Raw genomic sequence first — 21,597 nt, 5'->3', positions numbered from 1 at the left:
TTGAACTGTCACCTTATCGTGGTGGAGGAGTTTGAGTGCCCTAATGATCCTAGGAGCTATGTTGTCTGGGGCGCTTAGTGCCCCTGGTAGGGTCTCCCATGACAAATTGGTCTTAGGTGAAGGGTGAGACAAAGAACGGTTCGAAGGATCTTTCATGGCGGTTAAAACGAAGAGTCGGAGTACCCGGCCCGGAGGGTTACCGGGCCCCACCCTGGAGCCAGGCCTGGGGTTGGGGCCCGTGAGCGAGCGCCTGGTGGCCGGGCTTTCGCCCATGGGGCCCGGCCGGGCCCAGCCCGAACCGGATACATGGGCTCGTCCAACTGTGGACCCACCACCCGCAGGAGGAACATGAAGGGTCCGGTGCAATGCGAATCGGGTGGCAGACCAAGGCGGGAGTCTTGGCGTTCCAATCCCCGGACAAGAAAACTAGTTTTTGGGACATGGAACGTCACCTCGCTGTCGAGGAAGGAGCCGGAGCTTGTGGCAGAGGTTGAGCGGTACCGGCTAGATATAGTCGGACTCACCTCGACACATTGCATTGGCTCTGGAACCTGAGACCTGGAGAGGGGTTGGACACTCTACTTTGCTGGAGTTGCTCCGGGTGAGAGGCGGAGGGCTGGGGTTGGCTTTTTGTTAGCCCCGAGACTCTCTGCCTGTGTGTTGGGGTTTACCCCGGGGGACAAGAGGGTAGCTTCCTTGCGCCTTCGGGTCGGGGAACGGGTCCTGACTGTTGTTTGTGCTTATGGGCCAAATATCAGTTCAGAGTACCCACCCTTTTTGGAGTCCCTGGGACGAGTGCTAGATAGTGCTCCATCAGGGGACTCCATTGTCCTGCTGGGGGACTTCAATGCTCACGTGGGCAATGACAGCTTGACCTGGAGGGGTGTGATTGGGAGGAACGGCCCACCTAATCTGAACTCGAGCGGTGTTTTGTTATTGGACTTCTGTGCAAGCCGCAGTTTGGCCATAACGAACACCATGTTCGAACATAAGGATGCCCACCGGTACACTTGGTACCAGGGCAGCCTAGGTCACAGGTCGATGATAGATTTTGTAGTCGTATCATCTGACCTGCGGCCGTATGTTTTGGACACCCGAGTGAAGAGAGGGGCGGAGCTGTCAACTGATCACCACCTGGTGGTGAGTTGGATCAGATGGCAAGGGAACATGCCGCGTAGACCTGGCAGACCCAAACGCATAGTGAGGGTCTGCTGGGGACGCCTGGCAGAAGAACCTGTCAAGACGGTCTTCAACTCCCACCTCCGGCAGAGCTTTGACCACGTCCCGAGAGCAGTGGGGGACATTGAGTCCGAGTGGGCCTTGTTCCACTCTGCGATTGTCGAGGCGGCTGTTGCTAGCTGTGGTCGTAAGGTGGCCGGTGCCAGTCGTGGTGGCAACCCCCGTACCCGCTGGTGGACACCAGAGGTTCGGGGAGCCGTCAGGCTGAAGAAGGAGGCCTACAGGGCGTGGTTGGTCTGTGGGTCTCCGGAGACAGCAGACAGGTACCGGATAGCCAAGCGGGGTGCAGCAGTGGCAGTTGCCGAGGCAAAATCTCGGGCGTGGGAGGAGTTTGGTGAGGCCATGGAGAAAGACTATCGATCGGCTCCAAAGAGGTTCTGGCAAACTGTCCGGCGCCTCAGGAGAGGAAGGCAGCAACTCGCTCACACTGTTTACAGTGGGGATGGGGAGCTGCTGACGTCAACTGAGGCTATAGTCGGACGGTGGAAGGAATACTTTGAGGAGCTCCTCAATCCCACCAATGCGCATTCCGAGGAGGAACCAGAGCTGGGAGGCCTGGGGATGGACTGTCCGATCTCAGGGGCAGAAGTTGCTGAGGTAGTCAAACAACTACACAGCGGCGGAGCCCCGGGGGCGGATGAGGTTCGTCCTGGGTATCTCAAGGCTATGGATGTTGTAGGGCTGTCATGGTTGACACGTCTCTACAACATTGCGTGGTCATCGGGGGCAGTTCCTAGGGAGTGGCAGACCGGGGTGGTGGTCCCCATCTTTAAGAAGGGTGACCTGAGGGTGTGTTCCAACTATAGGGGGATCACACTCCTCAGCCTCCCTGGAAAGGTCTACTCCAAGGTACTGGAGAGGAGGGTCCGATCGATAGTTGAATCTCAGATAGAGGAGGAGCAATGTGGTTTTCGTCCTGGCCATGGAACTGTGGACCAGCTCTATACCCTTGCAAGGGTGATGGAGGGGGCATGGGAGTTTGCCCAACCAATCCACATGTGCTTTGTGGATTTGGAGAAGGCTTATGACCGTGTCCCCAGGGGCACCCTGTGGGGGACGCTCCAGGAGTATGGGGTGGGTGGCTTTCTGTTAAGGGCCATTCAGTCCCTTTACCAGAGGAGCGTGAGTTTGGTCCGCATAGACAGTAGTAAGTCGGACCTGTTCCCAGTGAGGGTTGGACTCCGCCAGGGCTGCCCTTTGTCACCGGTTCTGTTCATCACTTTTATGGACAGAATTTCTAGACGCAGCCGTGGTGTGGAGTGTGTCGAGTTTGGTGGCAGGAGAATCTCGTCTCTGCTTTTTGCGGATGATGTGGTCCTCCTAGCTTCATCCAGCTCTGACCTTCAGCTCTTGCTGGGTAGGTTCGCGGCCGAATGTGAAGCGGCTGGGATGAGGATCAGCACCTCCAAATCTGAGACCATGGTTCTCGACCGGAAAAGGGTGGCTTGCCACCTCCGGGTCGGGGGAGAGGTCCTACCTCAAGTGGAGGAGTTTAAGTATCTCGGGGTCTTGTTCACGAGTGAGGGTAGGAGGGATCGGGAGATCGACAGGCGGATTGGTTCGGCGTCTGCAGTGATGCGGACGCTGAGCCGATCTGTCGTGGGGAAGAGGGAGCTGAGCCAGAAAGCCAGGCTCTCGATTTACCGGTCGATCTACGTCCCAATCCTCACCTATGGTCATGAGCTTTGGGTAATGACCGAAAGAACGAGATCGCGGATACAAGCGGCCGAAATGAGTTTCCTCCGTAGGGTGGCCGGGCTCAGCCTTAGAGATAGGGTGAGGAGCTCGGACATTCGGGAGGGACTCGGAGTAGAACCGCTGCTCCTCCGGATCGAAAGGAGCCAGTTGAGGTGGTTTGGGCATCTGGTCAGGATGCCTCCTGGACGCCTCCCCGGGGAGGTGTTTCGGGCATGTCCTGCCGGCAGAAGGCCCCCGGGTCGACCCAGGACACGTTGGAGAGGTTACATCTCCAGTCTGGTCCGGGAACGCCTTGGGGTCCTGCCGGAGGAGCTGGTGGACAAGGCCGGGGAGAGGACGGCCTGGAGCTCCCTAATTGGGATGCTGCCCCCGCGACCCGGACCCGGATAAGCGGAGGAAGACTAGACGAGACGAGACTTTTAGAACTTGTTACGGTCTCTGTAAGTTTGCTCCAGCCCTCTGGTCATGCTGCTGCTGTTTTCTCCTGTTTCCCTGCCATTCAGCCCCAGTCACAGCTCCAGTTCCGCCACGCCTCCTCCCAGCCGGTGCGTCACCGGAGCGAGAGCCACACCTAGGAGCAGCAGCAGCGGTGCTACGTCACCCGATCAGCAATCAGCCTTCACCTCGGGCATAATTAAGCAGAGCAATTCAGGGAGACACAGACCCAATCTGGTGATCTCCTTAGCTGTGACTGTTTGAAATGTAATAATTGATCTAGATTGTAGATCTTTAGTTTGTCATTTGTAGTTTAGTTTGTTTATAGTTATTGAGCTGTGGGCCATTTATTTTGTATTTTTTTGCTTCAACAGTTTTCATATTTAAATTTAGGTTAGTGTGTTTACACTCCTCATTTAACAGGAGGGAGTTGTGTTAACGTTTTGTATAAACTTGTATATAAAAACCTTTTGTAAAATAAAACATTCATACCATCATTGAACACCTCATTATTTTACTCCCGCTGTTTTCTTTTCCACTATAGATTAACCTACCTTTTATTTTCTCTTTTCACTCTGTTGTACTTACACACACAAACAGCTAGACTGCCAGTGGGGTTGCGAGAAACTTTACAATTTGTGAAGTCTTTGTCAGTCAGAAGATGTTTTGCAATGACCAAGATCAGGAATGACATAATTTAATGTTTGTTTCAAGTCAGTGGATTACAAGCAGCAAATTCTATCGTTTTCCTGTTGGTTTACGTACAAAGTAATAGTTTCTGAGCCACACTAGTCCAGACTAGGCCACTGGAAGCCTTTGTAGAGTCCAGCTTCATCTGGGAAGGCTGCTCTGATGGCGTTCACCACACAAGATGGCAGAGGCTTGCGGATGTGTCGCCCAATGATGCCATGTGTCCATCGGATCATCTATCTATAAGCAACATAACAATACTGTCTTCAAAATGAAGAAGTGGAATTGTCAGCAATGTTACAGATTTGTCTTTTATTGTTAGCAGGAATTTTTTAATGACTACTTTCAGTAGCATTTTGTCAAATATGGATGATGACAATGATGCACTGTTGCTAAACTTAATACTTATGACATTAGTGGATCAATATGTTCTTACGCATTGAACTGCAGATGTAGGGGCCCATGTTGCTCCTTAAATGTTTGATAAGCTAGCATGAACACAAAAGGATTCAAGCAGCAGCCCACAAATCCAGGATGGCCCGTTACACAGAGGAGATGTGATACTGGTGGGTCCAGAATCAACAAGAGCTCCCTGAGTGGTTCCAGTTCCTGACCACAAATACTGTGAATAATGTTGTCCATTGGCCCACACCGGCCACAACGACACCTAATATGCAGTAAAAAAAAAAAAAAGCAAATAAAATAAGAGAATGATCATGACTGAATCTTGACAGAAAACTTAATCCCACAGAGCATTACATTATGGCCAATTACTGTCATTCATACAGCAAAATAAGTTACTTATTGTTAAAATGTCAAATTAATTAAGTAAAGCTACAATAGGTCACAGTTTTAAGGTGGAGACTTTTTGGGACATTAGATCTGCAACGTTTCATTTGTAAAACCAGAATCCCAAACCATATGAAAAGGTTTGTGGAGGGATCATGAATAATGTCATCAGCCTAGAATCTTTTTTGCTGAATCACAAGGATATTTTCACATGGATGGCTTACCAGGCTAGGCTAATGTAATAACCGCTAATGAAACAAAGCTAATTTAACAAAGGGGTGCTAGGGCTATGAAGAACTTTGACCCAAACTTTGTATAACTTAACCATTTTTAATTTGAGTTTAGTATTTCTTTAAGTTATGTGGCTAGGCATTTGATGTAATCTGTCAGAGGGCATTTTCTGTCGAAATATCTTTAAAAATAAAACATGCTCTTACCAGTTAGCATTTCCAAGTCTGTGTGCATTTTGAAGTTCCCACGTTTCTATGGCTCTTCTTTTACCATTGAAATTACCTCTCTTTTGCCTGTTCTCATTCCCTCTTGCTGCTGGCTCAAAACTGTATGGCTGTGCAACTTCAGTATTATAAATAACTGTAAATTCGTGTTCAAATTCCAACGCCTCGTCCTGCTGCTGTGAATCCATTGCTTAGTAGAGTTGGAAATGTTTTCCTCCGTGTGCATCACCTCCGGTTTCCAGCTAGAGGCACCATTTTAAACGGGATTAGCTAGGTAAGCAGAGTCAGATCATTAAGAACTCGTTTTATTTTCAAATATCTTCCTTTTATTCAATGAAAATATAAAGTTTAGGCATATTACTATATAAGCACTTCAACGTGTTTAAAATGAAAGATGGCCTTGAAGCAGAGGACAAGTCTGGCAGGCCAGGCTAGAGCCTCCTTGGTAAGGTCTATTCTGTGTTTCTGGGGAGGAGGGTCTGGTGGATTGTCGAACCTCTGATTCAGGAGGAGCAATGTGGTTTTTGTCCTGGCCGTAGAACACTGGACCAGCTCTATACCCTAAGGAGGGTCCTGGAGGGTGCGTGAGAGCTTGCCCAACCAATCTACATGTGTTTTGTGGATTTGGAGAAGGCATTCGACCGCTTCCCTTGGGGGGTCCTTCATGGGATACTTCAGGAGTATGAGGTACCAGGCCCTCTGATATGGGCTGTTAGGTCCCTATATGACCGGTACCAGAGCTTGGTTCGCATTGCCAGCAGTACGTTGGGCTCGTTTCTACGTCACCATTTCTGTTAAATCTTTATCTGTCAACATAAGCTCTCGTTTATTTATTGTTTTATTTAACCAGATGAGTTGATTGAAAATTCCTTTTCTTTTAAGACGACGATCTGGCCAAGAGGCAGCAGCAACAGACACATAGTTAGCTTTACACCAAAGAAAAACAGATAAGATAAAAACATACAAGATAAAAATAAGGTAAAACAGTTTGACATAAAGAACTGTTCTCATCAATAATATGTACAAGCATTCAAAACAGACTTAAAAAAAAGTGTTGATTGCAGTAAGTTAAGGTTGAAGATCATGAACTTTGTTTTACTTGTTTTTATGAAGATGAAGGTTGGAGTAGGCATGTTGAACGCAATAAAAAGAAAAAGCTGCATATAAAATGGTGTCATCTGCATATATGTATCCATCTGTATATGGAACCTCAGCAGCATTAACAGTGTTACTAATATAGATTTTGAATAAGGTTGGGCCCAGAATCGACTTTTGAATTAAACAGGCAGCGCCTCTGCCCTCCACGTGACCAATCCATGAACCGTGTGAGTGCCGAACCGTAGACAGAGATCCGTATGGATCAATGATGATCCGTTGCACTCCTAACAATTACCCATGGCACCTCTCTTGATTTTATTCTGTTTACTGTAGAGCAAGTTCATAAAATTATTAGAACTCTTGATCACAGAACACCCTCTGATCCAGACATAATAGAACCTGTTACAACCCCGACATGTGTTGTTAAAATGTGAAGGAGGGGGTAACAAAATCATGATAGTGGGTTTTAAACGGGTTTAATTGTCATAAAAGGTTCTAAAAACAATTGAGCAAACTGATGGAGAGCGTTATTAAAATAATGCCAAACAAAACACATTCTCAAAAAGGTTAACATTAAAAGATGAATTACCAACAATTAAAACACCTGGTTAAAACTTATTGTAAAAGACCAGACCAGAGTCAATAAAATTGCATCACCAAGTTAACCTTTAAAACGATCATCTTAGGTGTGTTCTTGCTGTGTCTTTCTAAATCCATTCTTTCGTTCTTTTTTAAACACAGAAACACCACCATACATCAGAGGCATAACGGAAAAAATTAGAGCAACAATGAAAAAACACAACATAAACACACCAACAAAGCCATACACAACAGTTAGAAACAGACTAGTACACCCAAAAGACAAAATATCAGCTGGACAAAAATGTGGAGTCATCTATGAAATCCCATGCAAAATATGCAATAAAACATACATAGGAGAAATCGGACGCCAACTCAATACACGGACAATAGAACATAGAAAGGAGTGCGAGAAAGAGGCAAATCGTAAACACACAAGAGCAGCAAAGGAAGAAGCAGAAAGTACAATAAAAAAGTCAGCCATAACAGATCATTGCTTAAGAGAAAACCATATAATGGACTGGGACAGCACACGGATCATAACCACCGAACAACAAAAATACAAAAGATGGATCAAGGAAGCAATAGAGATAAGGAGACGTGGATGTGGGACCATGAACAGGGACGACGGAGTTTACACGCTGGACTACGCATGGGACTGCATCGTCGGAGAGGGGAGAGCGGGCAGTAGAGGGCGACAACGTCCTCTGCTGCCCGCAGATAAACGGAGAAGGAAGTGACGCGCCACCATCAGCGTCAGCCTGAAGAAGCCGGCAGCCGGCGGCGAAACTGTAGCTACAAACAGGTAAACAAAACTGTTTCTGTGTTTAAAAAAGAACGAAAGAATGGCTTTAAAACGATCCCTCTGGATCACTCAGAGCTTGAACTTTTTTTAAGCTCATCAACTCAGAGTTAAAACTGGCATGGTGGAGCGGTTGTTAGCACTGTCTCCTCGCAGCACGAAGGTTGCACGTTCGAAACTCGGCTGCAGTGGAGTTGCATGTTCTCCCCATGCATGCGTGGGTTTCCTCCGGGTACTCCCAGTTTCCCCCACAGATCACAACATGCCCTATAGGTTATAAATTGTAAGTCGCTTTGGATAAAAGCGTCTGCTAAGTAAATAAACATAAAACTATGAAAGTTAAAATTCATCAATTTGAAGTGGTTGAGACCAAAATCTGAGGCCTGGAGGACAGCAGAACCCCTGCACTGCTGAAGGCACAGCCTTTTTATCCCAGGTGTAGGTCATCGGAGGGATTCAGCTCAGCTGTGCTCCTCAGCAGCCTGGAGGAGAGGCGGTGTCTGGCTGATCACCGGGGCTGGGTGATCCTGGCTCCTGCACCTGAAGAGGCCAGGCTGGTGGTCTTAACAGAACCCTATTTTTTGAAAATGGCTGCTAATTTCATAGCAGAGCCTCTTACAGTCCTTTTTAACCTTTCTATCAAAAACAAACAAATACTATCAGTTTGGAAGTCTGCTTTTGTGACTCCTTTACTAAACCAGTATCTAATCTGTATGTCGTGGCAAAAATTCTAGAGATCCTAGTAAGTGAGCAATTCAAATTGTTTTAATATTCAAATGACCTTCTTTCAAGTTTTCCATCAAGTTTCAGGAAAAAATGAGAAATAATATTCATGCTCTGGCATTGTTGTTGGATGGTGAGTGGTTGCTGGACTGATTTGTGATGTGCCGTATCTCTTGCCATGCACGTCGTGGGTCTGAATTGTCAAATTGGCTCTCAATCCTTCTCTTGTAAGTCACCTTGGCCTCTCTGATGCTCCTCTTCAGCTCTGACCTGGCAGCGCTGTATTGTTGAGCATCGCCAGACCTGAAAGCTTAGTCAAGGGCCTTGAACAGGAACCTGGCATCTTTGGTCATCCATGGCTTGCAGTTGGGGAAGTTGTGGATTTTCTTTGTTGTTGTAACAGTATCCGTGCAATGTTTTATGTAGGAGAGAACTGTGGAAGTGTAGGTCTCGATGTTTTCATCTTTGAGAATGGACCAGTTGGTACTGTCAAAGCAGTCCTGTAACTGTTGTGATGCTCCTTTGGGTCACACCGTGATAACTCTGGTCTCTGCTTTCACTTTTTTGATGAGTGGTCTTTATGCTGGGTTAAAAACAGGGAGATGTGGAGGAGGGCTGTTGCTTTAAAACCTTGCTTAATTTTGCTATAAATAGGACAAACGCTCCAGGACGCTCAGATTTTCTGCGTCGTTTCATATCTGACTTCTCACAGTGACAAAAATTACTCTGAAAAACTACAAAGACTGTGTCAGAGTTTCCTTGAACAGTCACAAGTTTTCATTCTAACAGCATTTCTTTCTATCCTCTGCTTCTTGCTCACCTTGTCCTTTGAAATTGTGTTGGTGGTAATACATTTTTTCTTTTGTCTTTAACCTGTCCAGAACTTCCACAGCATCATGTCTTGGAAAAGGAGGAGGTTCTGACTGACCAGCAGCTCTCTAACCAGGAGACCACCTCAGATTTGAACCAAAAGGAACTGCAGGAACTCTGTATTGGTCAACGTGAAGGGCCGTTCACTGGGAAGCAGGAACATTTTTTCTTTAAAATTTCTTCTTCTGAAGACACAGACAGCTGGGAACCAGAACTAAACGTGAACCAACCCTTGTGTCACAGTTTTACTGAAGATGAGAACCAAGATCAGGATGGACGCAGAAATGAATATTCAGAACCAAACAACAACAAACGTCAACAGACCAAAGATCACAGAGACGGTGTAGACAGTCACAAACTAAAAAGACACAAGGTGGCTCACAGAGACAAGCAACAATTTTCATGTCATTTCTGTGGGAAACCTTTTAGTTGCAAGTCTTTTTTAACTTGTCACATGAGAACTCACAAAGGTCAGAAACCATATGTTTGTAAAACTTGTAATAAAGATTTTGCCAGCAATAGTACCTTGATTAAACACATTAGAACTCACACAGGTGAGAAACCATATCCATGTCAAACTTGTGGTAAATCTTTCTCTCAATTTGGTAACTTGATTTGTCACACGAGAACTCACACAGGTGAGAAACCCTATCCTTGTAAAACTTGCGGTAAATGTTTTTCTCAAATTGGGAACTTGACTCGTCATCTGAGAACTCACACACGTGAGCAACCATATCCATGTAAAACCTGTGGTAAATGTTTCTCTCAAATTGGCCATTTGACTACTCACATGAGAATGCACACAGTTAACAAACCATATCCATGAAAAACTTGTGGTAAATGTTTCTGTTGGAGTTGTCACTTGAATCGTCAAACGAAAACTCAGCAGAGGTGAAAAGTTTATTCTATATTTGATCTGTATAGCAAGATTCAGCGAAACATTTTCTTTAACTTCTCATGTGAAATTTCACACCTGAAATGTATTCTTAAAATGTGTTTGTTAAATGTTTTCCTCACCAAAGTAACCTGACTCAAAACACGAGAATGCATACAGTTAAGAGTATACTAGCCTAGTTTGACACAGATACAAGTTTTTTTTGTGTGTGTGTGTTTTTAATTTCCGATCATTTTTTGTGGATTTGCTCTTTTATTAAATTCTGCTTTCATGCTAATCTTTAATTCTTTATTTTTTAGAAAAGTTCATTGTGTTTACTAATCCTGGTAATTGTTTCTATCAATGTTTGCAAAAACATTTGAGCAACAACTGCTGAAGTGAAGGTTCTGGCTCTTAATAAAGCAACGAGAAAGCTGTCCATGATTCAATCAAAAGGTTTTAATTTCAAAATTGCAATATCAAAATGAGGAGACAGTCACAGCTGAGCTCCAGGAAGCCCTTAAATCCATGCCTAATAGGAAAGCTCCAGGTCCAGATGGGTTCCCAGTAGAGGTGGGAAAAATGATCGATTCTAAGATGCATCCCGATTCAGCCGTGCATGATTCCGCATCGATGCAGCAACGTGACATAATGAGATTCTCTCCCTATGTCTATGTCGGGGGTCGGCAATCCGCGGCTCTGGAGCCATATGCGGCTCTTCCATCCATCTGATGCGGCTCTCTGTGCTTGTAAAATAATGAATGGATATTTAAATAAAATGCTTTATATTTTACTGCATTAATTTTACATCTGTTAGCTAATTCTATATGTAAAGATTGTCTGCGTAAACCTGAACAGTTCCAACCCGGTCTTACTGTGAGACCGGGTTGACGCGTCACGCTTGTGCGTAATCATAGGCGCATTCTGAGCTGAAGAGGATATGAGAGTCTGGGATTCTCCTCAGACAGGCTCCTGGATGTGTCGCCACATTGGAGACAGGAACAAGCACTATTCAGCCAAAGTTTCATAATCCGGGAACATTTTCTAAGTGACAAGTCTCGCTTCAGTCGGAGGAATCTTCCTGCATGCGCTCTGGTTCTGCGACGTGCTCCAAGCCCCTCTCCACATCTTCAGCCCGCTGTGGACCTTATGTAGTACATGCTGACAGCGAGCTGCGCTGAGCAGTGTCCAGCTCAGATGTTCAGATGGGAATCTTTTCTTGAGTGATTTAGCTACATCTGCGATGTGCGAAACGAATAAAATGTCAGTTCGTCTGCATGCGTCGGGGTAATTCTTTCTATTCTTTCTCCGTCAAAATAAATAGTCAAATACGGGAACTATCCGGTCAACACAACACAAGCCTTGCTTTTAACTGTTCTGTTTTCTTGTGAAAATTGTTGCAAAGAGATATAATTTAACTTGATTAACACCAGAGCCAGGCGCACTGCGCCATTATCTCCGTCATTGTAAATGTGGGAAAAAAACAAAATGATCGGATCCTTTTCTGACCTTCCTCACCTACAAAGTTTAATTACAACAATCAAACGTGACAGAGCCTGGATTTGTATTCTGAACAGTCTAAACATGTTTTTAAAAGAAACGTATGACAAAAGTGGCACCTGCTCAGTAAAACCACCAACAGGGTGAAACATATCAAAATATTGTAGGCAGAGACGGGCTACAACTTCTGGATCCACTTTATATTAATTCTTTCATTGATTATCATCTTATGAAAGATAACTTTGACGTACACGAGTGACCGGTACTGGCTGCTGTCACCTGTTGTGAGCAGCTCTCTGCTGTCTGAGGGTAGGCCCTGCCCACAACACCGTGGCTGCTGTGGCTCCGTGTTTTCTTTACTGTGGGAAACGGGTAATAATGGCTCTTTGATGGGAACAGGTTGCCGACCCCTGGTCTATGTCTATGCGAGGACAATAAAGTTTTGAGGTTTTACAATTACTTCTGGGGGCAGAGTTGCAATGACATGCGCACTGCGTTGTCCTAGAAGCAATTGGACAGGGATACAGGGCCAACATTACCAGTAATCAAAGATGTACCCGTTACATTTAAATCGGATGTCTGGGCTAATTTCGGTTTTGGGATCCTGGATGTGAAAGAATCTCTTAACAGTATTTGCTTACTATTTTTAAGTTCAGTAATATTCTATCTTAAAGCTGCTCTACCGAAAACATTATTTCTTATATTATTTAAGTAATTATAGGCAGCACACTTTAAAAATTATTGCTCACTATTAGGGCTGTCGCGGTAACCGCAAAAATGAAATATTGCAATATGAAGAAGCCCACCGCGCTGCATCATGCGCCACCGCGATTACTGAACTTGGTTCAACTCAATGATGCATGTTGAGAAGGATGGCTGCACTGGTATCAAAACGAAACGTTACTTCGCTCCTTTGGGAGCACTTTGGTTTTCAGTACGTCAGCTGCTGCGCAGCCAGAGTCCTTGGCCGAGACAGAGCTGCCATCAGCGGCAAAATAAATAAATAAATAAATAAACGCTCGGAGACCTGCTGAAGTCCCGGACAAGCACTGCTTCTGCAACCGTCCCGAAGAGAGTTTGAGCCGAGCTGGAGCTCACTCGCTACCTGCAGGAGGAATGCATCCACCCTAAAGAAACCCCCCTGACACGGTGGAGCAACAACCGGGAGAGATTCCCTTTGCTCGCCAGAGTCGCACGCAAGTACGTGTCCAGGAGGGGGAGGACCCAACCTTACCTGGATGTCCTATGTCTTATATATTTTGGAAGCTGTGCAAATGCAGGGATGGGAGTAGATATTCTGCTGGGGTGGGGCTGCGTTGGTTCCCTTGGACTCCGTGGAGCTCTGCAGTACTGCTGCTTTGGGCCTTGGCAAGATGGGCTGGGGTCTCCATGCCCTGGGTGGCATTTTGGCAACGGAGATGCCTTTTGGGCCAGTGGGGGGAGCTGGCTCCCTGGAGGGCTTAGGCCAACCAGCAATTCCTCCCCATCCCCACACATTTTTCTCCTCCTGTGTTTGTAATTGTTACTAGAACTGTCAAAGTTACCTCGTTGTTATGGTAACAAAGTTATTAACTCAAATAATTATTATATCACACATTAGTGCATTTTTAATGTTTTTAAAGTCTGTTGGTTGCTAACTACGAACTGAGTAAAAACTCAAACACACATGAAAAATGTCATACAGTTATGATTTGTAATGAATTTGCGGTTAATCATGAGTTAACTAATAAATTCATGGGAATGATAAAAATTTAAACAATTTGTTGGTTGTTGGCTCTAACTGTTGCGTTAATAAACTTTTGCTTTGTCTTTCATCCTGTCCAGAAGTTCCACAGCATAATGTCTGGGGAAAGGAGGAGGTTCTGACTGACCAGCAGCTTTCTAACCTGGAAACCACCTCCAGTTTGGATCAAAAGGAACCAGAACCTCCACTGATCAAAGAGGAACATGAAGAACTTTTTTTCCATCAGAATGAAGGGCAGTTCATTCTGAAGCAGGAAAATGTTTCCTTCATTGTTACTACTACTCATGAAGAAATTGAAAACTGTGAACCAGAACAAAGCAGGAACCAGTCTTTGTGTCAGAGTTCTACTGAAGCTGAGAACCAAGATCAGGATGGAAGCAGGAATGAAAACTCAGAACCAACCAGCAACAAAGAACTGACATGGAATAAAAGACGTCCACAAACCAAAGATCACAGAGACAATTTAGACAGTCAGAAACTAAAAAGACACAAGAGGGCTCATAGTGATAAGAGACGGTTTTCATGTAAACTCTGTGGGAAATCTTTAATTTACAAGTCTTTAACTTGTCACATGAGAACTCACACAGGTGAGAAATCACTTAGATGTAAAACTTGTGGTACATTTTTTACCCAAAATAGTGACTTGATTAGGCACATGAAAACTCACACAGGTGAGAAACCGTATCCTTGTAAAACTTGTGGTAAATGTTTCTCTAGGAGTGATAACTTGACTACTCATATGAGAACTCACACAGGTGAGAAATCACTTAGATGTAAAACTTGTGGTAAATTTTTTACCCAAAATAGTGACTTGATTAGGCACATGAAAACTCACACAGGTGAGAAACCGCATCCTTGTAAAACTTGTGGTAAATGTTTCTCTAGGAGTGATAACTTGACTACTCATATGAGAACTCACACAGGTGAGAAACCGCATCCTTGTAAAACTTGTGGTAAATGTTTCTCTAGGCGTTCTCGTTTGGCTTGTCACATGAAAATTCACCACAGGTGAGAAGTCTTTTTTTCCCAGGTTTGATCTGTAGAGTGAGATTCAGACAAATATTCTCATGTGAAATTTCACTCTTGATTCGTACAATGTGTTTGTTAAATGTTTTCCTCACCAAAGTAACCTGACTCAAAACATGAGAATTCATACAGTTAAAGAGCAAACTGCAGATATATATCTTTTTTCATATAAAACACTGTTCATAAAATGCTATTTGAAACCCTTATTGTGGGTATTTTGTTTTGCAATACATAATGGCACTTTTTTTAAAGTAAAAAGTGGCCTATATCAGCAAAGCTTCAAAAAACACTTTTTTAAAACAAAAAATTAACCTAGGATGTAATAGAGAGTTATAAGCTAGTCCTGCCTCAAGCACTACCAAGTAGGGTATTTATGGATATATTGTGATTTCTTAGTGGATATTCTATTAACTAAGAAATAAACTTATTTTGTCTTTATCTTAGTGAATCTATAATTAATTAAGCGGGTAAACTAGCACATCCAATGTCAAAGAAAGTAAAATGTTATTATCAGGAGAGGGAGAATGTTTAACTGGTTAGCAGCAGTGTTCAAGTCGATGGCCCCCACCATGAGGCCACCACAGCTCAGCAGAACACCGTTAGTTAACAGTTAAATTGCAGAAAATAATGCAATTAAGAGAGAAATTATAGAAGTATTAAAGTGTGGAAAGTGGTCACTATGTCCTCCAGCAGTCTAAGCCTATAGCAGCATAACTACTGAGAATTTTGGATAACCTAGTCTTTTAGATGGAGGCAGGGCAAGGGAGAGCCATCTTTACTGACTTTTCCCCACTTTACATTCCCTCTTCCTCTACACCCCAGTTGTCCAGATCTGGGCTAACATCAGAATTTAATCATAGGCCCTATCAAATAAAAATGTTTAAGCATAGGCTCAAAAGCAGACAAGGCGTCTGCCTCATGAACTAAAGCTGTGAGCTGGTTCCACAAGAGAGGAGCCTGATAGCTAAAAGATCTTCCTCCCATCCTATATTTAAATATTCTGGGAACCACCAGTAAACCTGCAGTCTGAGAGCGAGGTGCTCTGTTAGGAACATATGGAACAATCAGGTTACTGATGTATGATGGAGCTTGATTATTAAGAGGTTTATATGTGAGAAGGAGGATCTTAAAATCTATTCTGAATATAACAGGCAATAGGGCTGCACAATGTATCACAAATATATAGTTATCGCGATATCCGCATGCACAAATATGCATATCGCAAAGAACAGATAAATATCGCAATGAATGGTCAGCTCAAATGTTTCTACACATAATGCATTCTGTCAATCAAATGGAAGCATGGTGTTTTTTTTAACAAATAAAATAGAGCTCTTCACCCATTTGGCCAGTTGGGTGGATTCTCATAGGTTAGATTCCTGCCCCCGAGGTGGACGGCACTTAATTTTGATGGTTAGCAAACACCTTGTTCTGCTCTTTTTGCTGATTCTGCTTTTTCCGGGATCCACTGATTGCCTTTTCTTGTTCATTTTCTTTTTCCCTTTCCTCACATCGTTTGCTTTTCTCATTTTTATTATTTTTTTATTTCTTTGCTTTTGATTATTTTTGTTCCTGAGTTAAATTTATATTTATCGCAAGTAATATCGTCATTGCAATGTTAATCAATACTATTGCATATCGCAGGTTTTCCTATTATCGTGCAGCCCTAACAGGCAACCACTGTAGGGAAGCTAAGACAGGAGATATATGATCTCTCGTTTTAATTCTCATCAGAACTCTAGCTGCAGCATTTTGGACAAGCTGAAGACTTTTAACTACATTCTGTGGACTTCCTGAGAGTAATGAATTACAGTAATCTAGTCTTGATGTAATAAATGCATGAACAATTTTTTCAGCATCACTCCTGGAAAGGATGCTTCTAATCGTAGCAATATTCCGAAGGTGGAAAAAGGAAATCCTACAAACCTGTTTTATGTGGGATTTGATTGACATGTCCTGGTCAAAGATAACACCACGGTTTTTAACTTTTTTTCAGGAGGCTAATTTAATGCCGTTCAGATCAGGTGATTGACTAAGCAGTTTCCCTTTCTGAAGTCCCGGTCCAAAGATGAGATGCTGGCTGCTATGCGTTCTTTGGCGGTTATACCGGCTGCTACGTGTGTTCTGAGGACTGAACTGCTTCAACTACGCCAGCAGCGTGACGAGCCATTCCGTGCTTTTGCCGCCAGGGCGCGTGGTAAAGCAGAACCTGCGCCTATAACTCTCTGTACGGATGCAGACTGTCTGAGACCGGATAGAGTAATATATTTCCGATAGCTTTATTTTGAGGTGAATTGCTACTGTGATGATGGACTCCAAAGTACGAAATAGGAAAGATCGCGTTCGGTTACAAAGAGCACAAGTTGGGCTGCAGCCAGTAACAGCTGCTCTCACTTCATTACTTTCTTTTTATTATTTGCTTTTTCTTCTGTGTGTGATTTTAATGCCCTTCAGGTGGGCGCAGCTAATTCTAGCTCTCTTACTGCAGCTCATTCTCCACGGGAAACGTTGGTTCTGCCTCCAGAATTATGGAGAAACGAAGATGCAGCAGGGCGTAATCTCCAGGAGAGGAAAAAGTGTTGATTTATTTTTACTGATTATGGAACTTTCTAGGAGGCCTCTGGGAAACTCCTGCAGGTTCGCACATGAATTGATTGTTTACTGCAGGGATCAGCTATGGGCGCTGCTTACGCTGGCTTTCTCTCCATGGAAACCCAGTTGTGCCTCCAGAATTAAGGTCTGGAGAGGGAACGGAGATATAAACCATGTCTACCTTTTGTGATTATGGGAAACGGCTGCTCTCTTAGTTTTTTCGATTGCTAATACGCGTTTTTCAAAACTGTACGTTTCTTTCAAAACTGCACACACAAAACCCCAAACATAACACACACATTCTTAAACCGTGGCTTCCCTTTGCAACAAAACCCTGCCACCACATATCGTAACATGTTCCCAAAATTGAACACGTGTTTTCGTTTGGTAAACACAGCCACATTTTCACATGACACACACATACCATTCATTGCTTAAACACAAGCAGCCTTTGGGTGAACACTACCAAGCATGGAAAGAACACTGAAAAAAAACTGAAAACACGATTGACGAAAGGGAACACAATGAATTATACACTGAATGTATGACAGTGCCCACTTTTCCCTGAGACAAACATTAGACATCACACAAATTTTGAGACAAAACATTTTATTTTTAGTTACCCCCCCCCCCCACACACACACACACAATTTTTGAGACAAAACATTTTAATTTTACAGCTACCCCCCCCCCCCCCACACACACACAAATTTTGAGACAAAACATTTTATTTTTAGTTACCCCCCCACACACACACACACAAATTTTGAGACTAAACATTTTTTTACAGTTAACCCCTCCCCCCCCCCACACACACACACACAAATTTTCAGACAAAACATTTTATTTTTACAGTTACCCCCCCCCCCCCCACACACACACACACAAATTTTGAGACAAAACATTTTATTTTTACAGTTACCCCCCCACACACACACACACACAAATTTTGAGACTAAACATTTTATTTTTACAGTTAACCCCCCCCCCCCCCCCCCCCACACACACACACACACACACACATTTTGAGACAAAACATTTTATTTTTACAGCTACCCGGTTAACCCCCCCAAGCATAATCATGGGGCATCATGCCGCCGGTCTCTGTCTGGCCAGAGGGCCTCATCAACATCACAAGCGATGTCCTCCTGGTCCAAACAGCGCTGGAAGTACCGCCTCGAGTGCCTCATGAAGCCCTGACAGGCCTCAAAGGCCACATCTCTACAAGCCTCCTCCATAGCTTGAAGCAGTGGGACCTGGCTCTGTGGATTCCTTTCGTACACCTTCCACCTCCAGGCTGAGAAAAACTCCTCAGTGGGATTGAGAAAGGGGAAATAAGGTGGAAGGTATAAAATGGAAAACCGTGGGTGGTCCTGAAACCACTCATACACCTGGGCAGCCTTGTGGAAACTTACTTTTATGCTGCAGTCCCTGATTCCAAATTGCCCGCCATACCCGAAAGTTTAGAGATTTGAATATTTGCGTGTTGTTGATTGAAGCTTTGAGAATTTATGTGAGAAGTGTGTGTAAACCTGAAAATTGTGTGTTGTGTTTTGACAGCAAGGTAATGTGAAATTGACATCAGAGTGTAAAGGAGGAAAATCAGAGTTTTAATATGATAAGGAAATCTTAAGTAGTGATAAAATGAGTCAAGCGATAGGGAACAGAAGTAGAGGTTGTGAAAATTGTGCCTCATTTTTGCTTTTTGAGTTTTAGCAATCGAAAAAAACTAATAAAATCGAGGGCAGTTACAGTACAAGGAATCCATCTGAAGTGTTCTCATTCTGGTTTTAAATGTACTCAAGGAGATGAGATCTGGCCCTGCAACCTGTCCATGGTGTGCCCCGCCTGTTTTTCCCATAAGCAGCTGGAGATGGGCACCAGCCCTCCTGTGACCCTACAAGGACAAGTGGGTTCAGATAATGGATGGGTGGAGATAAGGTCAGTTCATTTGCTGTTTTCCTGCAGCCACTTCCATGTTCCAGTTTGGTGCACAAATGCACCACAAAGTAACAGCTGATCATTTGCTCACAGAATGTGAGAAGTTACACTTCTTCGTGAGAATACATTACAGATGTAGTTGGAAAGTAATCCAAGCATGGCCTTATAAATGAAAGTGTACCAATGTCCCAACCTCCTGGTGGACAAGGAATGCCACCCTACAGGTGAATACAATTCACATAGATGGGTCAGAGGTCTACAGTTAGGAATAAACCCCAAAGAGGCAAGATAAACCACATCAACCTTACCAAGACACTGTGCTGAGGCATTCATATATATATGTGGCAATACACGAGTGGTCCTTTAACCTACTAATGCCAAATATGGCAATTGTATCTCCTCAAGTACAATTATTACAGACAACGCCACCATGGGAATTTCACCCAAAGAAATGGTTAAATGGTAAGGCACTTAGATCCATTTCCACTTAAGTGAGACCGCAGACGTGGTTTCAGAAATCACATTCCTTTTATTAAACAGTAAAAATGTCAGTTAATAAAATCACTCTTTTGTTAGTGAAACAAGCAGTAAAATGTCAGTTAAATTGATATCCCTGTAATTAAATAAGTAGCCTATATGTATGAAACAAGATTTACGCTGTTATAATAATTTCAGTGTTTCTGCATAGCATGCCAGAAGTCATTGGCTAGTTGTTTTACCTGCATGTACAACCGATCTTTACAAGGTGTTGCAGCCCTTGCTTTGCAGTTAACCTGTAGTATAGCATGGCTTTATTACTTTTTTCAATTTGCCATATTATTGAACAACCGTCTCTGCTGTACACTGGGCCACCCTTGGGCCTACAGGATAAATTATTTAATGGAAATGAATGTCAGATCTTTAACGGTGCATAATACACATGTAATAAGGTTTTTGATATTCCAAAATGGGATATTTTACCAAACTTTTCTGAATTTTTTGGTTTTCTTATCATATTACAGATTCACGTTTTGTCTTTTCTGACGTTGCTTCATTGTTGGCATGCACTGCCTCACAGTGTATCTTCTGTGAAAAGAAGGAACTTGGAAACACTTCATCTCCAAAGAAAACACCTAAAAGAAGCTATTTACTTTGTATGCGATGAACAAGGTATCGTGTCCGATATTTTGTCGTAATCCATTTCTTCATTGAACTTACTTACCAATGTACTGCTCTTTTTCCAGAGAAATTTGTGGTATCCTGTTACTGTAAGGAACGCACACAAACGTTAAGAATTCACTATCATTGTCCTGTCTGCAAATCGGTGTACACACGATCAACATTTCTCATGAAGCACTTACAAGACAAACATGGTAGGTGCTTCCTCTGCAGTAACATGTATGTCTAAAAGAACATAATCAAGCTGCCTACAGTTGAAAAGCCACAATAAGCAACATTGTCTGTCAAATGCCAGATTATCTCGTGTTTGTGCCCTGTGCACTTACTTTTTAATGACATAATTAAACACAACTCTTTAAGGTATTAGTTATTTCTCAGATTTTTTTATTTTGTCTCCTGCAGATACATCATCACATAAAAGTCATGGTAATTATTTCACCATTTGAGGATCCATACTTTTTTCCAGCTTTGCCTTACATTGTTGGTTGATTAAGTGATTTTTGAATGTGCTAATGAGTAATGTGTTTAGTAATTTTTGTTTATTTTTACAGCCAAGGTGAACACCTTAAAAAGAAAACTAAAAGACATCACAGGCGAGGAAAAAGACAGTTCGGACTCAAAACCAGAGAATTTCTGTTGTCCACATTGCACAGCTTTCCGTAGTTCCCACAAAAACCTGCAACGGCATATTAGGGATGTTCATTCATCCCTAATATGGATATTCATTCTGTGGCAAGGTGGATAAACGAGGGCCCGGGCGGGATTCGATCCCCAGACTCCCGGGTGAGAGTCATACACTCTAACCAGTTAGCCAAAGGGACATCCCCTTGGCCAAGTAGCCAGGGCGCATGATCAATCGGGACACTGTGACAGAATGCTCACACTGTCACAATTCATTCCTCCATCCACCTCTCAGTCCCACCTTTCCGTCTGGTCACTATGGGGAGCAGGGCCTTCAGCCGCTCTGCTCCCCAGCTCTAGAACTCACTTCCTCCTGACCTCCGTAACATTGATTCCCTCACTCTCTTTAAAACCAGACTCAAAACCCACCTGTTCCGTCTAGCATTCCAATAATTACTCTCGTTGCTCCAATCTGTCTGTTTGTTTTATGCTGTTTTATCTTTTATAGTTGTGTATTTTATCTCTGTAAAGTGTCCTTGAGTGTTCAGAAAGGCGCTGTTGAAATAAAATGTATTATTCAATAGAAACAATGCCTATGATATGTGTGGACATAAGAAACGGATTGTATGTCACCCCAAAGCATGAGCACAGTCCACATTTCCCTGTACATGTTGCGAAGTCAACCAACCCACAAAAAATAAACTGCGAAGTTGAAAAGTGTTGCAAATGTATGCAAATAGCATGGTCTTCAGGAAATCCTGGA

At 43.6% G+C, this 21,597-nt stretch overlaps 3 protein-coding genes across 3 annotated transcripts in view; 2 read left to right on the top strand and 1 right to left on the bottom strand.

Annotated features, from left to right (window-relative positions):
- LOC107374397 (zinc finger protein 271) overlaps positions 1–14,960 on the top strand; it is a 31,552-nt gene extending 16,592 nt beyond the window's left edge. Inside the window, exons 3-4 of the mRNA XM_070548752.1 lie at positions 9,390–10,199; positions 13,577–14,960. Coding sequence (XP_070404853.1) covers positions 9,390–10,199; positions 13,577–14,508 — 1,742 coding nt within the window. The 3' untranslated portion in view covers positions 14,509–14,960. The remainder of the gene's footprint in view (positions 1–9,389; positions 10,200–13,576) is intronic.
- Positions 1–21,597, bottom strand: part of LOC129163068 (zinc finger protein 420-like) — a 348,176-nt gene that overhangs the window by 237,218 nt on the left and 89,361 nt on the right. The window lies entirely within an intron of this gene.
- On the top strand, positions 18,153–21,566 carry LOC129163071 (uncharacterized). Its single transcript, XM_070548372.1, has 5 exons — positions 18,153–19,055; positions 20,057–20,204; positions 20,279–20,407; positions 20,616–20,639; positions 20,765–21,566. The coding sequence occupies exons 1-5, from the start codon at positions 19,041–19,043 to the stop codon at positions 20,956–20,958; spliced, it is 510 nt and encodes a 169-aa protein (XP_070404473.1). The 5' UTR covers positions 18,153–19,040; the 3' UTR covers positions 20,959–21,566.

Source organism: Nothobranchius furzeri, chromosome 2 (assembly GCF_043380555.1).
Source record: "Nothobranchius furzeri strain GRZ-AD chromosome 2, NfurGRZ-RIMD1, whole genome shotgun sequence".
In the NCBI taxonomy this organism is placed as follows: domain Eukaryota; kingdom Metazoa; phylum Chordata; class Actinopteri; order Cyprinodontiformes; family Nothobranchiidae; genus Nothobranchius; species Nothobranchius furzeri.
This window is presented reverse-complemented; position numbering and strand designations above follow the sequence as displayed.